Below are 21,005 nucleotides of genomic sequence, written 5' to 3'. Positions count from 1 at the left end.
TCTGCCTACAATGCGCGAGACCCGGCTTCAAACCCTGGGTCGGGAAGATCTCCTGGAGAAGGAAATGGCAACCCACTCCAGTATTCTTGCCTGGAAAATCCCATGGGCAGAGGAGCCTGGTAGGCTACAGTCCATGTAGTCGAAAAGAGTCGGACATGACTGAGCAACCTCACTTCCACTTTTCACTTTCATTCTAGAAGATGGATTGAAAAAGATATTGCTGCTATTTATGTCAAATAGTATTCTGCCTTTGTTTTTCTCTAAGAGTTTTACAGTATCTGATCTTATATTTAGGTCTTTAACTCACTTCAAGTTAATTTTTGTGTATGGTGTTAGGTTATTGATTTGAGATATTTTTCCTTTTTAAAATAGGTTTATACAGCTAAAAATATCCCTCTAAGCACCAATTTAACTGCATATGATACATTTTGTTTATCAAGTTTTCATTGTCATTTATCTCAAAATATTCTTTAATTTCCTTTGTAATTTTCTCATTCACCAGTTGGTTATTCAAAAATATGTTGTTGAATTTCCCATATGTGGGAAATTTCCCATTTCCCACAAATTTCCTTCTTTTATTGATTTAATTTTATTTCATTATGGTTGAAAAACATACTTTGTGTAATTTCAGTCCTTTCAACTATATTGAGCTTTTTTGTAGTTGTAACATGTTGGTATATTGTAGAGAATGCATCATACACACTTGGGGAAAATGTGTATTCTGTTGTTTGGAGGAGTTATAAAGATGTGTTAGGTTCAGTTCCTTTATAGTGTTGAAGTCATCAATTGTTTTTTCGTTGATCTTATAACTGTTCTATTATTGAGGTCTTTGTTACTGTTGAATTGTTATTTCTTCTTTCAGTTCTGTCAATTTTTGCTTTATTGTTTTTGCTTCACTGGGGCTCTGTTAGATGTGTATTAATTTATGAATGTTATCTTCTTAATGGATTGGTCCCTTTTTAAATGTATAATGTCCTTCACCTCACAGATTTTTGTTTTAACATCTACTTTGTCTAATGTTGGTGTAGCCACACCATTTCTTCTCAGGTTACTATTTACACTGTATATCTTTTTCCATCCTTTTATTTCCAACCCATTTGTGTCTTTGGATCTAAAGTGTGTCTCTTATGAACAGAAGATGGTTTTTTTAAAAAATTCATTCTACCTAGCTCTGTTTTGTTGTTGGAGTGTTTAATCCGTTTATATTTAACATAATTACCCATAAGGCAGGATTTACATCTGCCACTCTGCTATTTTTTTAATGGTTTATATACTTTATTGTTCCTCTGTTTCTCCATTACTGCCTTCCTTTGTATTAGATATTTTTGTGAACTGTTTTAATTCCCTTAATCTTTCTTTTACTGTATATTTTTTATTTATAGGTAACAGAGTTACAAGCAAAAATAGCTGTACGTTGTACCTATATATTGCTACATTTGCTGGTACCCTTTATTTCTTTGTGTAGATTCCAGTTATCATGTAATGCCCTTTTATTTCATCTTGAAGACCGCTCCTTAATATTTTTTGTAGGGTGATTTTTATAGCCTCACAATCCAGACCCCTTGAAAGGATAGACACTGGTAATATTGCCCCCACACTGTTTAAATTGAGATATAATTGAAATCTTAGCAGTATTGAATCTTCTCATACAGGAACACAATATATCTCTCCATTTTATTTAGGTTTTTGATTTATCTTGTCAGTACTCTGTAATTTTCAGCATGTCAAATATTGGATTTTTTTAATTAGAATTTTACCTAAAAATTTCATGGATTTTGATAACGTTATAAATGGAACCTTAAAGAAATAGAGAATTTCCAGTTTCTTTTCTAATATATAGAAATGCAGTTAATTTGACCTTGTGACCTTCAACCTTACTGAAACACTTACTCAGGCACCTTTTTTGTAGATCTTTTTGGAATATAGAAACTCGTGTCTGTTGTAAATAGAGACAGTTTTATTTCTCCCCGTTTCCATGTCTTTTGTTACTTTTTCTTACCTAATTGCACCAACTAAGCCCTCCTGTTTGATGTTGAATAGAAATGGCAAGAGCAAATGTCCTTGCCTTTTTCCCGGTCTTAGGGGAAAACATTCAGTCTTCCACCAATACTGGTATTAGCTGTAGGTTTTTTATAGGTATACTTTATCAGGTAGAGATGATTCCCTTTTGTTTCTGGGTTACTAGGTTTTTATCATAAATTAATAAGAATTTTGTGAAATGCTTTTCCTTTATCTGTTAAGATGGTTATATGAATTTTCTTCTACAGTCTATTGGTGTGAATTATACTAATTAATTTTGAATGTTGAACATGCTTTGTATTACCAGGATAAACTTCACTTAGTCCTGATTTGTTATCCTTGTATGTATTGCTGGGTTCATTTTGCTAATATTTTTTGAAGGATTTATTTTTACATCTGTATTTATATGCTTAAGTTAATATTTAAATAAGTACATAAGTTAATATTTAAATAAGAAGGACTTCTGGTAAATGGACTTCTGCACGCTATGCAGTTTGTTATAACCCACCTGCTAAAGACAACTAGAAAAGCAGGGGAACGTGTTCATAAGATACCATTTATTTTATGGTTAAAAATGTCATTTTTAAAGACAAGATAGTATTTTTGGATCTGCATAGATTTCTTTTCTCCCTTTGTTTTTCAAAGGTAGACATAAATGCATTAACCTGCAACGTGCAGACTCTAGAGGAAAAGAATAAGCAACTGACAGATAAGATTGCTTCCCTAGAACTTGAGCAAGCATCTTCTGATTACCATTGGGTGGGTATAAAAAGGTCAGTCTAAAGTAGGAATTAATAACTAAAGAGTTTTTTACAAATCAGGATAATTAGGGGATGGGTTTCTTCATTTGTTTGTGTTTTGATGATTATCACATGTCCTGAATAACTTAGCAGGCCAAGTATGTCAGAGAGCCCTGCAGTATTCAGGCAATAGATTTAGGAGAACGAGGATTGAAAGCAGCTGTTAAACACCTGCCTACACAGATGATCTGTAATGATGAAAAGTACCAGTGTTTCTAACATTTTAAAATAATTTCTTTTCCATAAATTGTGAGAAAGAAACTTGTATTTTTCCCCCCGACAGTTCTGTTGGGAAATCAGTAGTAAGTTAGATTTCTTAAAGCTGTTTGACAAGGTTATTACATTGCAAATAAATGAAAAAGAAAGTGAAAGTGAAGTCGCTGGTTGTGTTTGACTCTTTGTGACCCCATGAACTGTAGCCTGCCAGGTTCCTCTGTCCTTTGGATTCTCCAGGGGATCTTCCCCACCCAGGGATTGAACCCGGTCTCCCGAATTGCAGGCAGACCCTTCACCATCTGAGCTATCAGGGAAGTCATTACAAATAAACATAAATCTTACAACATCTCCAGGTGAAGGAGACTTAAAGAGATTGTTCTGTTAAACAGCTGGTAAGTTTTCTGTGTGCTTTTGAATACTTAAGGATTATCTGTTTCTTCTATAGTATGTAATTCAGCTTTCAGAATTCCAAAGAAGGTGTGAAATCTGTCTTAATCTGAGCTAAATTCCTCCAAGCTCTGTCATAAGCTGCTCATTCCTTCAAGTATGAAAAATTACAGAAACTAAATCTAAATCCTGTTAGTTTTCATGCCTCTGGAACCAGACTATTTGTGTTTCAGTTTTGGCTGTGACCTTGGGTGTGATCCTTAACCTTTCTGAGCCTGAGTTTCTTAATCTGTCAAAATGGGGATAATACTATTATTAGGAGGTTGTTGAGATTAAGTAAGTTAATACATGTAAAGCATGTAGCACATTTTTAACTTTTATTGAATTCTTATTATCTCAACTATCCCTGGAAAAAGCCTGTTAAGGTCCTTTCAGAGCAACAGGGTGCATTAGCTCTAAATCCTGGTACTATCTCAGGCCAGCCCTCCCTCCCTCAAAATTAAAGATTCGTCCTTGTCCTTTGCTTTTGGGCAGACCTCAGCTGGGCGTATCTACCCACCAGGTTTGTCCCTCAGTGTGCATGGCTTTCATGCCTGGACTGCCAGGGAGCAGACCTGTGACCTTATCCTTTTAGTGACTTTGACAGATCTTGCAGGTCACTTGGTCAGTGTTGATTCTTGCCTGCTCACCACACCTCTTGATTAAGGTCTCACAGTAATTACCCATACCTCAATTCCAGCTTACATGTCTCTACATAATCGCTAACCAGGCCTGCCTGGAAGTGTTGCAGTTGGCTGTAATGAGTCTTGAGGAAAGAGGTCGAGATTTTACGACTTCTTTTTTTTTAAAATCAGCAATATCATTAAACCTATTGCCATTCATTGCTGGCAGTATATTTTTGTTCTTTAAAAATTAACACTTAATCCTCAATGAAAACTATCCTCTAGCATAACCTCTTATTTTTGGAGATGTGCATATGAGGGTGTATCTTATATGCCACACCATAGATTTAAATTCAGATCCAGTTTTAACCCATGGCTTCATTTACTGTGTGACCTGGACAGGTTCTTAACCTCCGTGGCCCTCAGTGCCAAGGGGATCTTCGCTGTGGAACTCCCCTGAGGGTTCCCAGAGCCTGCTGTGCATACTCATTAAAACAGTTACTGTCACTTCTAAGTTAGAAACTGACCTGTTTCATGCCTCTGCTTTCCTGCTCTTACAGTGTAAGAATAGTTACTTATCGCTGTGCTCCCTGGCCTGGCATAGTGCCCATAGGTAACAGGGGTTTAAGAAACCTTGGCTGGGCAGAACACAAAGAGGGTCATGTGTATCTTGCCAGACTGAGACTCAAGTGTGACATTGTGAGTCAAGTGCCAGTCACAGGGCCAGCATACAGCATCCCTGTGTAAACACCATGCTCGTTTTTTCTCACACTTCCTTATGTTAGGTTTGTGTTTGCTATTTCAGCCTTTAGTGACTGTAATTTTTAAAATGTTTATTGAAGTATAGTTGATTTGTAATGTTAGTTTCTGCCACACAGTAAAGTGATTCCGTTTTACATACATGTATTCTTTTTCCTATTCTTTTCCAAACTCCGGTTTATGACAGAATGTTGAATATAGCTCCTGTGCTGGACAGTAGGACCTTGTTGTTTATCCATCCTGTATATAGTAGTGTGTATCAGCTAACCCCAAACTCCCCTCCATCCCTCACACGCTCCCTACGCCCCTTTGACAACCACAAGTGAGTTCTTATGAATGACGGCGTAAGTTAAGTCCATTACCACAGGCCATCATGAAGGGAACCACAGTGAGAAAAGATCCAAATGTGGGATGTTTACTGTTCTGGGTTCAAATTAAATGACTAGTCTCCTCACTTTTTGTTGGTATTTTAAGCATACATTTTCAAGTGGTAACTCCAGAAAGAAACAGAATTATTTCCATATACAACTAGGATTTTAATGACTTGAAATTAAACAATGTATTAAATATACTAGTTCTTAAAACTCAGATGACATTTAGTCAGTGTACACTTGTGAGGGTGACAGAATTGGTTCCATCTGCATGGGCCCATGTCATACTGGTTGTTAATAGAATAAAATTCTTACTTACCCATCTGCTTGTAAAATAGCTTTGTTGTTGTTGTTCATTCGTTAAGTCATGTCTGTTTGTGACCCCATGAACTGCAGCACGCCAGGCTTCCCTGTCCTTCACTTCCTCCCAAGAGTTTGCTCAACCGCTTATCCACTGAGTTGGTGATGCCATCCAACTGTCTCATCCTCTGTCACCCCCTTCTCCTCCTGCCCTCAGTCTTTCCCAGCACCAGGGTCTTTTCCAATGAGTTGGCTGTTCACATCAGGTGGCCAAAGTATTGGAGCTTCGGCTTCAGGATCAGTCCTTCCAATGAATGTTCAGGGTTGATTTCCTTTAGAATTGACTGGTTTGATCTCCCTGCTGTCCAAGGGACTCTGAAGAGTCTTCTCCAACACCACAGTTCAAAGGCATCGCTTCTTTGGCATTCAGCCTTTTTTTATTGTCCAGCTCTCACATCCATACATGACTATTGGAAAAACCATAGCTTTAACTATACAGACCTTTGTCGGCCAAGTGATTTCTCTTCTTTTTAATATGTTGTCTAGGTTGGTCATAGCTTTTCTTCCAAGGAGCAAGTGTCTTTTATTTTCATGGCTGCAGTCACCATCTGCAGTGATTTTGGAGCTCAAGAAAATAAAGTCTGTCACTGTTTTCATTGTTTCCCCATCTATTTGCCATGAAGTGATGGGACCAGATGCCATGATCTTGGTTTTCTGAATATTGAGTTTTAAGCCAACTTGTTCACTCTCCTCTTTCACTTTCATCAAGTGGCCCTTTAGTTTCTCTTTGCTTTCTGCCCTATGGGTGATGTTATCTGCATATCTGAAGTTATTGATATTTCTCCTGGCAATCTTGATGCCAGCTTGTGCTTCATCCAGCCTGGCATGTAGCATGATGTACTGTGCATATAAGTTAAATAAACAGGGTGACAATGTGCAACCTTGATGTACTCCTTTCCCAATTTTGAACCAGTCCGTTGTTCATGTCCAGTTCTAACTGTTGCTTCTTGACCTGCATGTAGGTTTCGTAGGAGGCAGGTGAGGTGGTCTGTTATTCTCATCTCTTTAAGAATTCTCCAGTTTTTTGTGATCCACACAATTAAAGGCTTTAGCATAGTCAATGAAGTAGAAATAGATGTTTTTCCGGAATTCTTTTGCTTTTTCTGTGATCTAATGAATGTTAGCAGTTCATTCTGGTTCCTTGTGTATTGCTAAGATTATTTAAACAAAGGATAGTTTGAGTTCAGTATTCCATAACTCAGAATCTGAGATATTCAGTCATTTAAATGGTCTCTTTCTAATTTCTGGTGTCCCATCAATTTTCTTAAGTCTAGGGCCTGTTTAAATGATAATTTAAATTACTGCCTTAACATCTACCTTATGTTAGCAAAAAAGGAGGACATTATATTTCTAAAGTTTATTTAAAAGATTGAATTATTTATGCCTTTGCCTAAAAAAGGAAATTTTATTGAAGAAAATGTTGCCATTATTTAAAAAATTTGTATAAGAGACCCAGACTGTCCAAGTTCTTTTAAAAAAATAAAAGTCTTCAACATACCAGGAACACGGAGTGTTTTTGAGTGTTCTTATGTGTAATAGCACATTTTTGGTTAAATCTAGCTCTTGATTTTTTGTAAGCTTTATCTATACTTTGCAATACTTTGGGCACCTTGATTTATAGGACTTGGAACTGAATTTTAAATTGTAAGTAGTTAAGCTTTTATTTCAGTAGGTATATGGTGTAGCTTTGTTTTTCTAATGATATTGGCCATCCTTGTGATATATTTTCTGCTGAAGACTTGATCAAAACATAGCCCCAAATGTTCATTTGTGGGATGATTTTACATTTTTTAGATCATAGTTCCTAAAATGTTGTGTTAAAGGAGGACGGTATGTCTTCCATAGACAAAAAAAAAAATTAATATTATGATAATATATCATTACTAGCCTCCTGTTTATTGCTAGCAGTCTACATTTCTGTTAGGTTACTTTGTAACTGATACTTAATTGGTCTTAATGCTTTAAAAAAAATTGCCTTGGTGGGAGCAACACACAGTGATTAAAAGTGAAACTTTAAAAAACTGAAAGTATGAATATGTATAAATAAGTATGAAATAAATATTGATCTGATGTGACAAATGCCTGGATGGCCATACTAGTTAGTAACCCACTGATCCCTAATATTGGGCATACATTTTTATATTGAATGTACATAATTTTATAATAAAACTAGTCACTATAATTTTTCCATCTTTTTTTTAAGCCTAGAATGTCTGAAATGGCTTAATTCTTCTAGTCGAGGCAACTACCAAGAAGAAGACAGTGCTTCAGACTAATGTGATCTCTTATATGCTATCACTAAAATATTTGAACAGAGGAAAAAATGAGCTACATGTTATATAGTACTCTAGTTTGGAATGTGTTTTTACTTTTATTTGGAAAATATTCACAATATATAAGATGAAATAAAGCACACCACAGATTGGCTATGTTGAAGACAGTGAGGAATGTCTCTTGTATAAATTAATATCCCAACATATATGTTTTTATCTTTAAAACTTGCCTAAAGTTGAATGTAAATTCTTTGGCTTTAAATGCTAAAAAGGAGCCTTGTTCTGTTATTTACAGATTAAGCAAATATAAGCCAGAAATAATGATTTTGTCAGTATAGGATATTTACCAACATTAACAAGACTTGAACTCAAAATTAACTGCCAATGATCCATAGTGCAGCTAGTTAGCCTCTGTGATTAAGAATGTGTGTATTATCCCTACCATGAACTTATGAAGATGGTTTTCACTTAATGGCAAATATCAGTGTTTTCCATTATCAAGATACAACAGTGAAACTGATTGTGGAAGGTGAAAATTTCCATCTTCAATCACTAGTAGTGTTCCTCAAGTATACCAGTAAGGTCCAAAATGTAATCAAGAGAATCTATTTTATACTTATTTCCTCTGACAAGGTGAGGAAAAAGGAAAAAAATAACTCATCATTAAAGCTGTTTTTAATGATTAAATATGTAATTTTGTGAAATATAGAGGCTTCAGTAATGTTTGTCCTAGGTAACATTGTGTTGAGTACTTTGTCAAATAATGTTTCCAACAAGCATTTATTTTGCTTTTTCGTTTTTTTTTTCCTCACTGCCTTTTAACTATGGTAACTGAAGTGTCTTCTGTTGTCCAAGTGGTTGTGACCATTTTCTTACGGAGCTACAGTTATCCCTCAGTATCCATGGAGTATTAGTTCCAGGACCCCCTACTGGAGTCTCTTATATAAAATGGCATATTTGCATATATTCTAGACACATCCTTCCATATACTTTAAATCATCTCTAGATTGCATATAATACCTAGCATGATGTAATGCTATTGTAAGGAGTTGTCAGTTGCCCGTATGTGGCAAATACAAGTTTTGCTTTTTGGAACTAACTGGAAATTATTTTTTTCCTGAATATTTTCCATCCGCAGTTGGTTGAACTAGTGGATATGGAACCCTATGGATACAGAGGGCTGACTGCATTTAATCCTCAAACTGCATATCTGTAACCACTAATAAAACCATCCACATCTGGCTTAGATTGCAACTACAAAGGGATAATTTATGTAACAAAAATAGAGTTAGGAAACAAAAACAAACTCTGTGACTTAAGGCACTCATACTTCCATTAGAAGTTTCCCTGTGTGTTGCAGGGGTGTTCCTGTGTGTTCCTGGGTGGCTCAGACAGTAAAGAGTCTGCCTGCAATGTGGGAGAGAGACCTGGGTTTGATCCCTGGGTCAGGAAGATCCCCTGGAGAAGGACATGGCAACCCACTCCAGTATTCTTGTCTGGAGAATTCCACAGAGAGAGGAACCTGGTGGACTACAGCCCATGGGGCTGCAAAGAGTTGAACACAGCTGAGCGACTAACACACACACGTGTGTTGCCTATTACACTATGATCAGCTGCCTAAAGAAGGACAAAGAGGCAGCAGGGACAAGAAAATATGAATCCTGGATTCATCACTATGGAAATAGTAAGGGTATAAATGCTTGTTTAAGAAGAAAAATGATTACTCATTCTATGTCTAGAGATACTGATACCTGTGTTTGTTTTATTAGTTTGCCCAACAACAGGTGGAAAACGTCTTGGGAAAAATTACTGACAGTAAAAATAAACTGGCCTATGAAAAGGGAAAACTTCAGGTAAGAGATTTCATTTTCTGATTTTTTTTCTAATTTTCTAATGCCAGTTGTGAAGCTAAATATTGCTGGACTTTGGTCATTTACCAATTCTGTAACTTTGGACAAGTTTTTAAACCTCCGTAAGCTTGGTCCCTTATTCAAATCCAGCTGACCTCTATTTACACACTTATAAAATAATGCTGAAACCTAAAAGTGTGATCCCAAGGTTCATTTTGTGACAGAATGAAACTTTATTATAATTATTTTATGCATAGTCATTTGCTGCCAATGTAGAAATCCTATGTTCTGTCTCTTTTTATTGAAGTTCTGTTGATTTCCGTTATTATGTTAGCTTTGAGTATACAGCAGTGATTCAGTATTTTTATAGATCATACTCTAAAGTTACTATAAAATATTGGCAATATTTCCCGTGCTGAACAACAGATTCTTATAGCTTATTTTATCCATGATAGTTTGTACCTTTTAATCCCTCACCTCTGTCTTGCCCCTCCTACCATCCCTCTCCCCACTGAAAACCACTAGTTTATTCTCTGTATTTATTGGTCTGTCTCTGTTTTGTTATTTTCATTCCTTTGATTCTTCAGATTATTTAGGTTTTAGATATAAGTGCTAACATACAGTTATTTGTCTAACTTATTTCACTAAGTACAGTATCTTTCAGGTCCATCCATATTATTGCAATGGCAAGATCTTATTCTTTTTTATGACTGAGTAATATCCTGCTCTGTGTGTGTCTGTGTGTGTGTTCATGTCTGTATTCGTGTCTGTGTGTATGTCTGTGTGTGTCTGTGTGTGTGTTCATGTCTGTATTCGTGTCTGTGTGTGTCTGTCTGTGTGTGTGTGTCTGTGTGTGTGTTCATGTCTGTATTCGTGTCTGTGTGTATGTCTGTGTGTGTGTGTGTGTGTCTGTTCATGTCTGTATTCGTGTCTGTGTGTGTGTCTATCTGTGTCTGTGTGTGTCTGTGTGTCTGTGTGTGTCTGTGTGTCTGTGTGTGTGTCTGTGTCTGTGTCTGTGTGTGTGTGTCTGTATCTGTCTGTGTCTGTGTGTGTCTGTGTGTGTGTGTCTGTGTCTCTGTGTGTGTGTGTCTGTGTGTGTGTGTCTGTCTGTGTGTGTCTGTGTCTCTGTGTGTGTGTGTCTGTCTCTGTGTCTGTGTGTCTATGTCTGTGTGTCTGTGTCTGTGTGTGTGTCTGTCTGTGTGTGTGTCTGTCTGTCTGTCTGTGTGTGTCTGTGTCTCTGTATGTGTGTGTCTGTGTCTCTGTATGTGTGCGTCTGTCTCTGTATCTGTGTCTGTGTGTGTGTGTCTGTGTGTGTGTGTCTGTCTGTCTATCTGTCTGTGTGTGTGTGTCTGCCTGTCTGTGTGTGTCTGTGTCTCTGTATGTGTGCGTCTATCTCTGTATCTGTGTCTGTGTGTGTGTGTCTGTGTGTCTGTGTCTGTGTGTCTGTGTGTGTGTCTGTGTATGTGTGTCTGTGTGTGTGTGCCTGTGTGTGTGTGTGTGTCTGTCTGTCTGTCTGTGTCTGTGTCTGTCTGTGTGTGTCTGTGTCTGTGTGTGTGTCTGTGTCTGTGTGTGTGTGTCTGTCTGTGTGTGTCTGTGTCTCTGTCTGTGTGTGTCTGTGTCTCTGTGTCTGTGTGTGTGTCTGTGTGTGTGTGTGTCTGTGTGTGTGCCATATCTTGATGTAATTGTCTGTTGATAGGCCTTTAGGTTGCTTCTGTATCATGGCTGTTGTAAATAGTTCTGCTCTGAACACTGCCTATGTCTTTTTGAATTAGTATTTTCATTTTCTTAACATACATACTCTGGTGGAATTTCTAGATTGTATGTTAGTTCTACTTTTAGTTTTTTGAGGCACCACTATACCACAATTTACATTCCCACCAACATTGCACTCGGGTTGTCTTTTCTCCACATCCTTGTCGACGTTTGTTATTTGTGGTCTTTTGATGTCACATTCTGACAGGTGTGAGGTGATATCTCATTGTGGTTTCGATTTGCATTTCCCTGATGATAAGCAGTGTTGAGCACCTTTTCATGTGCCTGTTGGCCCTTAGTATGTCTTCACTGGGGAAATGTCTATTCAGGTTTTCTGATCATTTTAAAAATTTGGTTGTTTGGGATTTTTTATATTGTATGAACTGTTTATATAGTTTGAATATTAACCACTTATCAGTCATAACATTTGAAAGCATTTTCTCCTATCTAGTAGGTTGTCTTTTCATTTTGTCAATGGTTTTCTTTGCTGTGCTAAGGCTTTTAAGCTCAATTATGTCTCTCTTTGTTTATTTTTGCTTTTGTTTCCTTTTCCTTAAGAGACAGATTCCAAGAAAGATTGCTATAATATATGTCAAAGTGTGTTCTATATTTTCTTCTAGGAGTTTTATGGTTTCAAGTGTTACGTTCAAGTCTAATCCATTTCAAGTTAACGTTTATAAATGGTGTAAGTTAGTGGTCCAGTTTTCCAAGCACAGTTCACTCAGTCGTGTCCGGCTCTTTGCGACCCCATGGACTCTCTGGATAAATCTGTGCGCTGATGCAAGAGGGGTGTTAAAAGTCCTGTACTGTGATTGTCCTGTTGTCATTCTCTCCCTTTACGGCCGTTAATATTGGCTTTATATAGTTAGATGCTCCTATTTAGATGTACCTGTTTAGGCATATGTATGTTAGTGAACATAAATCCAATTCTTCTGTGGATTCCTTTGTCATTATATAGTGCTGTTTGTCTTTTGTTACAGACTTTGTTTTAAAGTCTACTTTATCTCTACTTCACCTTGTTTTCCTCTTCCATTTACATGAACTGTCTTTCCATCCTCTCACTGTGTGTGTGTGTCTCTGAGGTGAGTCTCTTGCAGACAGCATATAAATGGGTCTTGATTTTTATCCAGTCAACTACCCTGTATATTTTGATTGGAGCATTTAATGCATTGCTTTGTAAGGTGAGTATTGGTAAGTGTGTACTCATTGCCATTTTGTTGCAGTGCCCCTGGTCAGTAACGTCCAGGTAACAAAAGACGCCTCAACACATCCCTGGTCCGTGACGTTGTGTGCGCTCCTCCGCCCGCCCGCAGCAGCAGCCTTCACGCTGGCGTGGAGTTGCTTTGGGGCAGGAGGGAAGAGCAGGAGCCTGCGGGCTGGGGCGGTCCCCACATGTCAGAGTTGCAGTTTCGGCCCCTGCCCCCACTTTGACACACCCTGGTTGTGGTTACCCTCCCCCTCTTCAGGCACAGGGCTGGGTTTGATCGGCTCCATCTCGCCGAGTTGCTCACTCGCCCTTTGCCCCAGCCTTTCACCAGCCTTTGCCCCAGTGGGGAGCTGCTCCAGAGCAAGAGGGTCTGGAGCTGGCGTCTGGTGTGGGCTCGGCACCTGTTGGGGCCCCAGGCTAATTTCCGTTGGTTTCCTCTGCCTTGTTCCTAGGAGTAAACAAGCCTGCGTGTGCTCTTTAGGAGTGGGGTCTGTTCCTTACAACTCTCTGCTATGGCCCACTGATTTTCAAACCAGCTAATGGGACTCATCTTTCCAGTGTTGGTCCTAATATGTGGCATGAGCCCCCAAATCCCCAGGGAGAATCTCTGATCCTATGATAGCACTTTTTTCTCTGTGTCTCTACTAGGGGCACAAATCCCGACCTGATCACATCTCCATTCCTACCAAACTGTGTTTGTCTTTCTTTACAGCCTTGGTTGTAGACATCTTTCTCCAGGTTCATTTGTTTTTAACGAGAGCTGCTCCACATATAGGTGTATTTTTGATTTATTTGTAAGGGTAGATGAGCTCAGTGTTGTCCTACTCCACCATCTTGGTTTTTATCACATAGGTTTTTTTTTTTTTTTGCTGAATTTTTCTAACATTCCTAAAAAGAAATAATCCTGGAAATTAGGTCTCAAGGCAGTGCAATTGACTTGAGTGCATAAGATGATTCTTTAATCCCCTGTTCTTTAATTCCACTGTTCTTTAATTTAATGTGGGTTTTGCCTCTGTAGTATCCACAGAGCAGGAAACTTGCCACTAATATGATTAAGTCTGCCTTAAACCAACTTTGGTAGAAACACTGAAGTCTGAATTAATGGTTCTTAGCTTCAGCTACACAGTAGAGTCCTCTGGGGAATTTTAAAACCACCTCATGCTGGGAAGTGTATGATATCTGGCATTTACTTTCAAATGAATCATTTTAAAAAATTAGTTTTTTACATACATAGAAGAAGTGATAGATGGATATATGATAAGCGAGTATAAGAATGTGAATGGTTAAATTTGGATGGCAGGTGTCTGTATGTTTAAACATTTTCAAAATAAAAAGGGGAGAATCCCCATGAAAAGGCTTGCACTCCAGAGCAATTAAATCAGAATCTCAAAGAGTACGTTATATAGGCTTCAATACTTTTTAAAACTCCCAGTTATTCCAATGTGCAGCCATAGTTGAGCACTGGACTGAATGCTGTGAAGCAATGTCCGGTTAGGCTTGGCAGCTATAGAGCTGATAGAATAAGTAATCTCACTCGAGGCTTGCCACGCACCTCAGCGCTAATCTTATCTGTTCAAGGGACTTAGCCTTCGGGTTAGCAGACATGATCCAGCTCAGAAACAGCAGGAGAACTGTTTGACCACTATTTGCATGCTTTTAATTAATATTTTCTGGAGGCAATGATACTTTTAAGTATAATCTATGCTTGTGTAATCTTGCACAAGTCTTAATTTTCTTGAGTTTCACCTTTCCTATGAAGTGAGCTGGGGAAACACACCTCTCTCAATTACTTTCTCACTAGAAAAGACTGTAACAGGCTGGATATTTAGATTATTACAGGCACAAAAGAACTTTCTCCTTTGTGAAACTAATGTTCTCATAGAAGCTGTGGCCCAGAATACTGACCTTCTTTTAGCTTTCCCAGGAGAAATGAAGTACATTTTTATGTGTGTGCGAAAAATCACAAATACTCATAGGCAACTTGAAGCCAGACCTTTTCTGGGTGTGTGGATTACATTTTAAGGTTTGTTAGTGAGTCTGATGTTACTTATCTAACATTTTAAACCTCAGTTACATGTTTGAGATTATCCTTATAATCTTAAGGAAAATACGTGAATTTTTTCTGCCTATATTCCTATAATAAGGGCCAAAGTGTTTTGATAGTCTTTGAAAGCTGAAACACTTTTGAAGCTATTGATTCACTGGTGTTTTTATGTCAAGCTTTGTGCTGAAACACTACAAAGATACTGATCTCATCAGCCCAAGGGAAAGTGCTCTTATATAGCATATTGGTGGTGGCGGTGTTGTTGCTAACTCATTACACCTGAGCCGCCAGGGAAGCCCGTATAGCACATTAATTACTCTTTTTAATTGAAATACAGTTAATTTACAGTCGTGTGTTACTTTCTGTGTGTAGCAAAGTGATTCAGTTATACATGCATATTCTTTTTCATGTTATTTTCCATTATACTTTATTACAAGATACTGATTATAGTTCCCTCTTCTGTACAGTGGGACTTTGTTGTTTATCTGTTTTATACACAATAGCTTGCATCCTCCAATCCCAAACTCCTAATTTAGCCACCTCCTTCACTTTCCCTTTTGGTAACCATAAGTGTGTTTTTTTAATGTTTTTATACCTGTGAGTCTGTTTCTGTTTTCTAAATAATGTCACTTATATCATATTTGGCTCAGACGGTAGAGAATCTGCCTGCAATGTGGAATACCTGGGTTCGATCCCTGAGTTGGGAAGATCCTTGGAGAAGGGGAAGGCTACCCACTACAGTATTCTTGCCTGGATATTTCCATGGACAAAGGAGCCTGGCAGGCTACAGTCCATGGGTTCTCAAAGAGTCTAACACAACCAAGTGACTTTCACTTTCATATCATATTTCAGAGTCCACATATAAATATCTATGTTATTTTTCTTTTTCTGTTTGACTTCACTTAGTTTGATAATCTCTAGGGTGATCCATGTTGCTACAAATGGCATTATTTTGCTCTTTTTATGACTGAGTAATATTCCATTGTGTGTCTGTGTGTGTATGTCTGTGTGTATATGCATGCACCATTTTCTTTATTCATCTGTTGATGGACATTTTGGTTGCTTTCATGTCTTGGCTACTGTAAATGATACATTATTCTTGCCAGGTAATCTAAAGAAAGAGCTGCATACTAAACATAATCAAAATAGTTTGTTTTCTCTCAATTGGATTATAATTAATTAAAATATTGTGTATCAACCATATTAGATAACAGATTGCATTTTAAAACTAATACTATAAATACTGGGTTTCAGGTGTTAATGTAGACTGTCAGAAACTGCTGCCTCACATTCAAACTTGATTTTGATTTGATACTTGATGCTGTATACTGTTACACATTGTCTAAATATGTCCAAATGTATTTATCCTTTATGTTGATGGATATTTAGGCAGTTTTCAGTTGCTTACAAACAATGCTTGTATGATAAATTCTTATACTTGTCTTTGTACTCACATCCAAAGAGTCTCTAACTGTAATTATTAGGAGAATTACTAGGTTGTAGCCTGCCAGTGCAGGAGACATAAGAGACACAGGTTCGATCCCTGGGTCAGGAAGATCCCCTGGAGAAGGAAATAGCAACGCCCTCCAGTGTTCTTGCCTGGAGAATCCGATGGACAGAGGAGCCTAGTGGGCTACAGTCCACGGAGTCACAAAGAGCCTGACGCGACTGAAGTGACTTACCATGCGTTCAGGGTGTACATAAATTGAATTTTACTAGATTCTCTCAAATTTCTCCTGCAAGTTTATAAAGCAGTCTGTATAAGAGAATGTAGAATGACAGTGTTATGAATTTTATAAAGTAGATGAATCTCATAAAATGATACTATATGATGTTTTAAAGGTGAAAGTGTTAGTCACTCAGTTGTGTCTGACTCCTCGTGACCCCAGGCTGTAGGACTGTGGCCCGCCAGGATCCTCTGTCCATGGATGTTTAGGGATACATTTATAGTAAAATTATTTTAAAGGAATAGGAATGATAAACACCAAATTCAGGATAGTAGTAAACTCTAGGATGGCAGGAAGAGATTTGTTGGATTAGGCTACACAGAGGTATATTTGTTATGTTTAGTTCTTTTTATGTGGAGTGATGGATAGATGGGCTGTTACTGTATAGGTCTGAAAGATTTCTGTCACTTTTTTCCTTGTCTTTAAACGTATGCAGTTAGTGCTTTATGCTCACTAATCTACCATCAGTCCCATCACTCTTACAACCAGCTGAATTCAAATATTATATTAGCTACTTGGCCCCTTGTCATAGGCAGCTGCTTTTGTGATCTTAATTTAAAGGCTATGTAAGAGTTTTGTTTTAGTAAATCTCACTAAGCCATGACATAAAGAGAAGTACACAAGGAACAGCTAGGGAATTTTCACAAAGTAAAGGTGTCCCTGTGACCGGCCCTCAGAGTAAGAAACGGAGTGTCCCCAAAACTTATTTCATACCTTCTGCAGTCAGGCTCCCACGTTACTCTCCATCATCTTGACTTCTTTAGCCAGATCAGTTTTACCTGTTTTGAACTTTATATAATTGTAACAGAATATACTTTTGTGTCTTGTTTCTTTCACCCAGCATTATAATTGAGAGATTCACCCATGTTGTTTGTTGTATTAATGCTTCTTTGGCTTGAATTGCTGCATGGAATTATATGAATATTATTAAGAGTGTTGTGCTGAAGTTATCAGTCTTATGACTATATTATCATATTTCAAGTCAAAATACATAACTTTGGCAGTTCAGGTTGTTTCCGTTATGAAACTCAATCTAAATTATGAAGGAGCTAACAGTATAGCATTCATTTAGAATGCTTGCACTATAAACACATGAAAGCAAGTTTTCCTTTTCGTCGGTGTCTCAGGTATCTCACCGTTTCTTTTCTGTTTTACTCTGTCCTGTGCAGCGTGTGGGGTCGAACCTGCACCCGTGCACTGGAAGCATGGAGTCCTAACTGCTGTTACATTTTCATAGTTTTATATTTTAAAATATATATAACAGGCAATAGTGGGGTAAGGAATTAAGTGGTACAGACTGCTATGCATAAAATAAGCTATAAAGATACAGTGTACATCACATGAAATGTAGCCAATATTGCGTAATAACTAAATGGAGTATAATCTTCAAAAGTTGTGAGTCACTGTGTCGCACACTTGAAACTTACATAACATTGTAAACCAGCTGTACCTCAATTTTTAAAAATACGTCTCTATATTTAGATTGTTTGAAATAATAGGAGGAAGTGACCTTGACCTAAATACTGCTTTTTTTGAGACTGCCTAATAAGCTAGCTATGGAAGCGATTTTTCATGGATTTAATGACATAGACACATCAGATCTCTGAGGGTAGCAGGATTTATTTGCTTCTATGTTCTTCCCCATTTGAATGTCCTGAATTAAAGATCCTTTTGAAAAAGAGACCCACTGCAAAAACTAAAGTGGCTTATAGATGCGAATATGCCATCTAACAAATTTCAGAGCATTTTATTGAGTACCTCAAGGCTGGAGGTAGGGTAATTACCTGAGAAAAATTACCCACAAAAAATAATGTCTGTTTTGCTTGAAGAGAGGCAAATTTAAAATTCTTTGAGTGTTTATCAGTACTTTTCCACTGAGTTCTAAGATTATCAGCAGTTTGCTTGTATTTAAAATGAGAATAATTGTTGCTTCAAAACACCCCTTTAGAGGCAGCCATCCTAATTCTGAACCTTAAGTGAAAACCGATTAACGGGGAGCCACGCAACGTGTTTTATGCTGTGTTTTAACGGGGAGCCATGCCACATGTTTCATGCTGTGTTGCTGTTCAGTCGCCAAGTCATGTTTACTCTTCATGACCCCATGGACCGCAGCATGCCGGCTTCCCTGTGCCCCACCATTTCCCAGAGTTTGCCCAAGTTCATGTCCACTGCATTGGTGATGCCATCCAGCCATCTCATCCTGTCACCCTTTTCTCCTTCTGCCTTCAGTCTTTCCCAGCATCAAGGTGTTTTCCAATTAATCAGCAGTTCGCATCAGGTGGCCCAAAGTATTGAGCTTCAGCTTCAGCCTTAGTCCTTCCGGTGAATATTCAGGGTTAATGTCCTTTGGTTTAGGATCAACTGGTTTGATCCCCTTGCTGTCCAAGGGCTGTCAAGAGTCTTCTCCGTCATGACAGTTTGAAAGCATAAATTTTTTGGCATTCAGTGTTCTTTATGGTCCAACTCTCACATCTGCATATGTCTTACTCTAAAAACCCAAGCTTTGACTATATGGACCTTTGTCAGCAAAGTAATGTCTCTGCTTTTGAATACTTTGTCCAGGTTTGTCATAGCTTTTCTTCCAAGGACCAAGCTTCTTTAATTTCATGGCTGCGGTCACCGTTCACAGTGATTTTGGAGCCCAAGAAGAGAAAATCTGTCACGGCTTCCACTTTTTCCCCTTCTAACTGCCATGAAGTGATGGGACCAGATGCCATGATCTTAAGTTTTTTTAATATTTAGTTTTAAACTGGCTTTTTCACTCTCATCCTTCACCCGCATCAAGAGACTCTTTAGTTCCTATTTGCTTTCTGCCACTAGGGTGGTATCGTTCGCATATCTGAGGCTGTTGATATTTCTCCCAGCAGTCTTGTTTCCAGCCTGTAACTCACCCAGCCTGGCATAACTCATATATGATGTGCTCTGTGTATAAGTTAAATAGACAGGTGACAGTAAACAGCCCTGTCACCCTCCTTTCTCAGTGCTGAGCCAGTCAGTTCCATACAGGGTTCTCACTTTTGCTTCTTGACCAGCATATAGGTTTCTCAGGAGACAGGTAAGATGATCTGGTATTCCCGTCTCTTTAAGAGTTTTCCACAGTTTGTTATGATCCACACAGTCAAAGGCTTTAGTATTGTCAATGAAACAGAGGTAAATGTTTTTCTGGAATTCCCTTGCTTTTTCTATGATCCAGCAAATGTTGGCAATTTGATCTCTGGTTCCTCTGCCTTTTCTATATCCAGCTTGGACATCTGGAAGTTCTCAGTTCACGCATTGCTGAATCCTAGCATGTAGGATTTTGAGCCATAACCTTATTAGCATGAGAGATGAGTGCAGTTGTCCAGTGTTTTGAACATTCTCCAGTACTGCCTTTCTTGGGAATTGGGATGAGGATTGACCTTTTCCAGTCCTGCGGCCACTGCTTGGTTTTCCAACCTTGCTAACATGTTGAGTGCAGCACTTTGATAGCATCATCTTAAAGCCCTGCTGGAATTTGATCACCTCTACTAGGTTTATAGGTTTTTTCTGGCTTTGGGTGACTGACCACACCATTGTGGTTATCTGGGTCATTAAGATCTTTTTTGTACAGTTCTCTGTATTCTTTCTGTCTCTTCTTGATCTCTTCTGCTTTTATTAGGTCTTCACCATTTCTGTCCTTTGTTGTCCCCATTTTTGGATGAAATATTTCTTTGATATATCCAATTTTCTTGAAGAGATCTCTAGTCTTTCCCCTTCTGTTGTTTTCCTCTTTTTCTTTGCGTTGTTCATTGAAGAAGGCCTTCTGTCTCTCCTTGTATTCTGTGGAGCTCTGCATTCAGTTGGGTGTACCTTTCTCTTTCCCCCTTGCTTTTCACTTCTCTTCCTCTTCAGCTATTTGTAAATCCTCCTCAGACAACCACTTTGCCATCTTGCTTTTCTTTTTCTTTAGGATGGTTTTGTTCGATGCCTCTGTACAATATTATGGACCTCTGTCCATAGTTCTTCAGGCACTCTGCTAACGAGATCTAGCCCCTTGAATCTGTTCGTCACCACCGCTGTGTATTCATAGGGGATTTGACTTAGGTCATACCTGGGCTGGCCTGGTGTTTTTTCCCACTTTGTTTTAGGTCTGAATTTTGCTATGAGACGCTAATGATGTGAGCCACAGTCAGCTCCAGGTCTTGTTTATGGTGACTGTCTACAGCTTCTCCATCTTTGGCTGCAAAGAATGTAATCAGTCTGACTTCGGTATTGACCATTTGGTGATGTCCATATATAAAGTTGTTTTATACTGTACACTGTGGAAAAGAGAAACAGAAACAGGCAAAGATGAGAGAAAGGAGGATTCTGCTGATAGAACAAGAGGGATTTCCTGAGACAAAATGTGTTCTCATGTAGCCTTTCCAAAAAAAGTTAATATTAGCCCTCAAATTTTAACAGTTCCTGAAAATGATCAGTAGCTACAACTAAGAGGAGTATGCCCTTCACAGGTGGGAAATAAAAGATTCCAAGAGAGGAAGAAGTTTACTTAAAAATTTTGGATGAAACTTTTTCTGATGCAGAGCTAGGCTCAGTAATGTTGATTTGTATGGGAGGATT

General features: G+C 38.2%; 1 protein-coding gene across 2 annotated transcripts in view; it reads left to right on the top strand.

Annotated features, from left to right (window-relative positions):
• The window catches only part of CCDC150 (coiled-coil domain containing 150), a 92,538-nt gene that overhangs the window by 45,916 nt on the left and 25,617 nt on the right, over positions 1-21,005 (top strand). For both annotated transcript variants that reach the window (XM_065930914.1, XM_065930913.1), the window contains exons 14-15: positions 2,665-2,778; positions 9,617-9,700. In XM_065930914.1, coding sequence (XP_065786986.1) covers positions 2,665-2,778; positions 9,617-9,700 — 198 coding nt within the window. The remainder of the gene's footprint in view (positions 1-2,664; positions 2,779-9,616; positions 9,701-21,005) is intronic.

This window comes from Muntiacus reevesi, chromosome 3 (assembly GCF_963930625.1).
Source record: "Muntiacus reevesi chromosome 3, mMunRee1.1, whole genome shotgun sequence".
Classification (NCBI taxonomy): domain Eukaryota; kingdom Metazoa; phylum Chordata; class Mammalia; order Artiodactyla; family Cervidae; genus Muntiacus; species Muntiacus reevesi.
The sequence above is the reverse complement of the archived record's forward strand: the minus strand, read 5'-3'. Positions and strand labels throughout refer to the sequence as shown.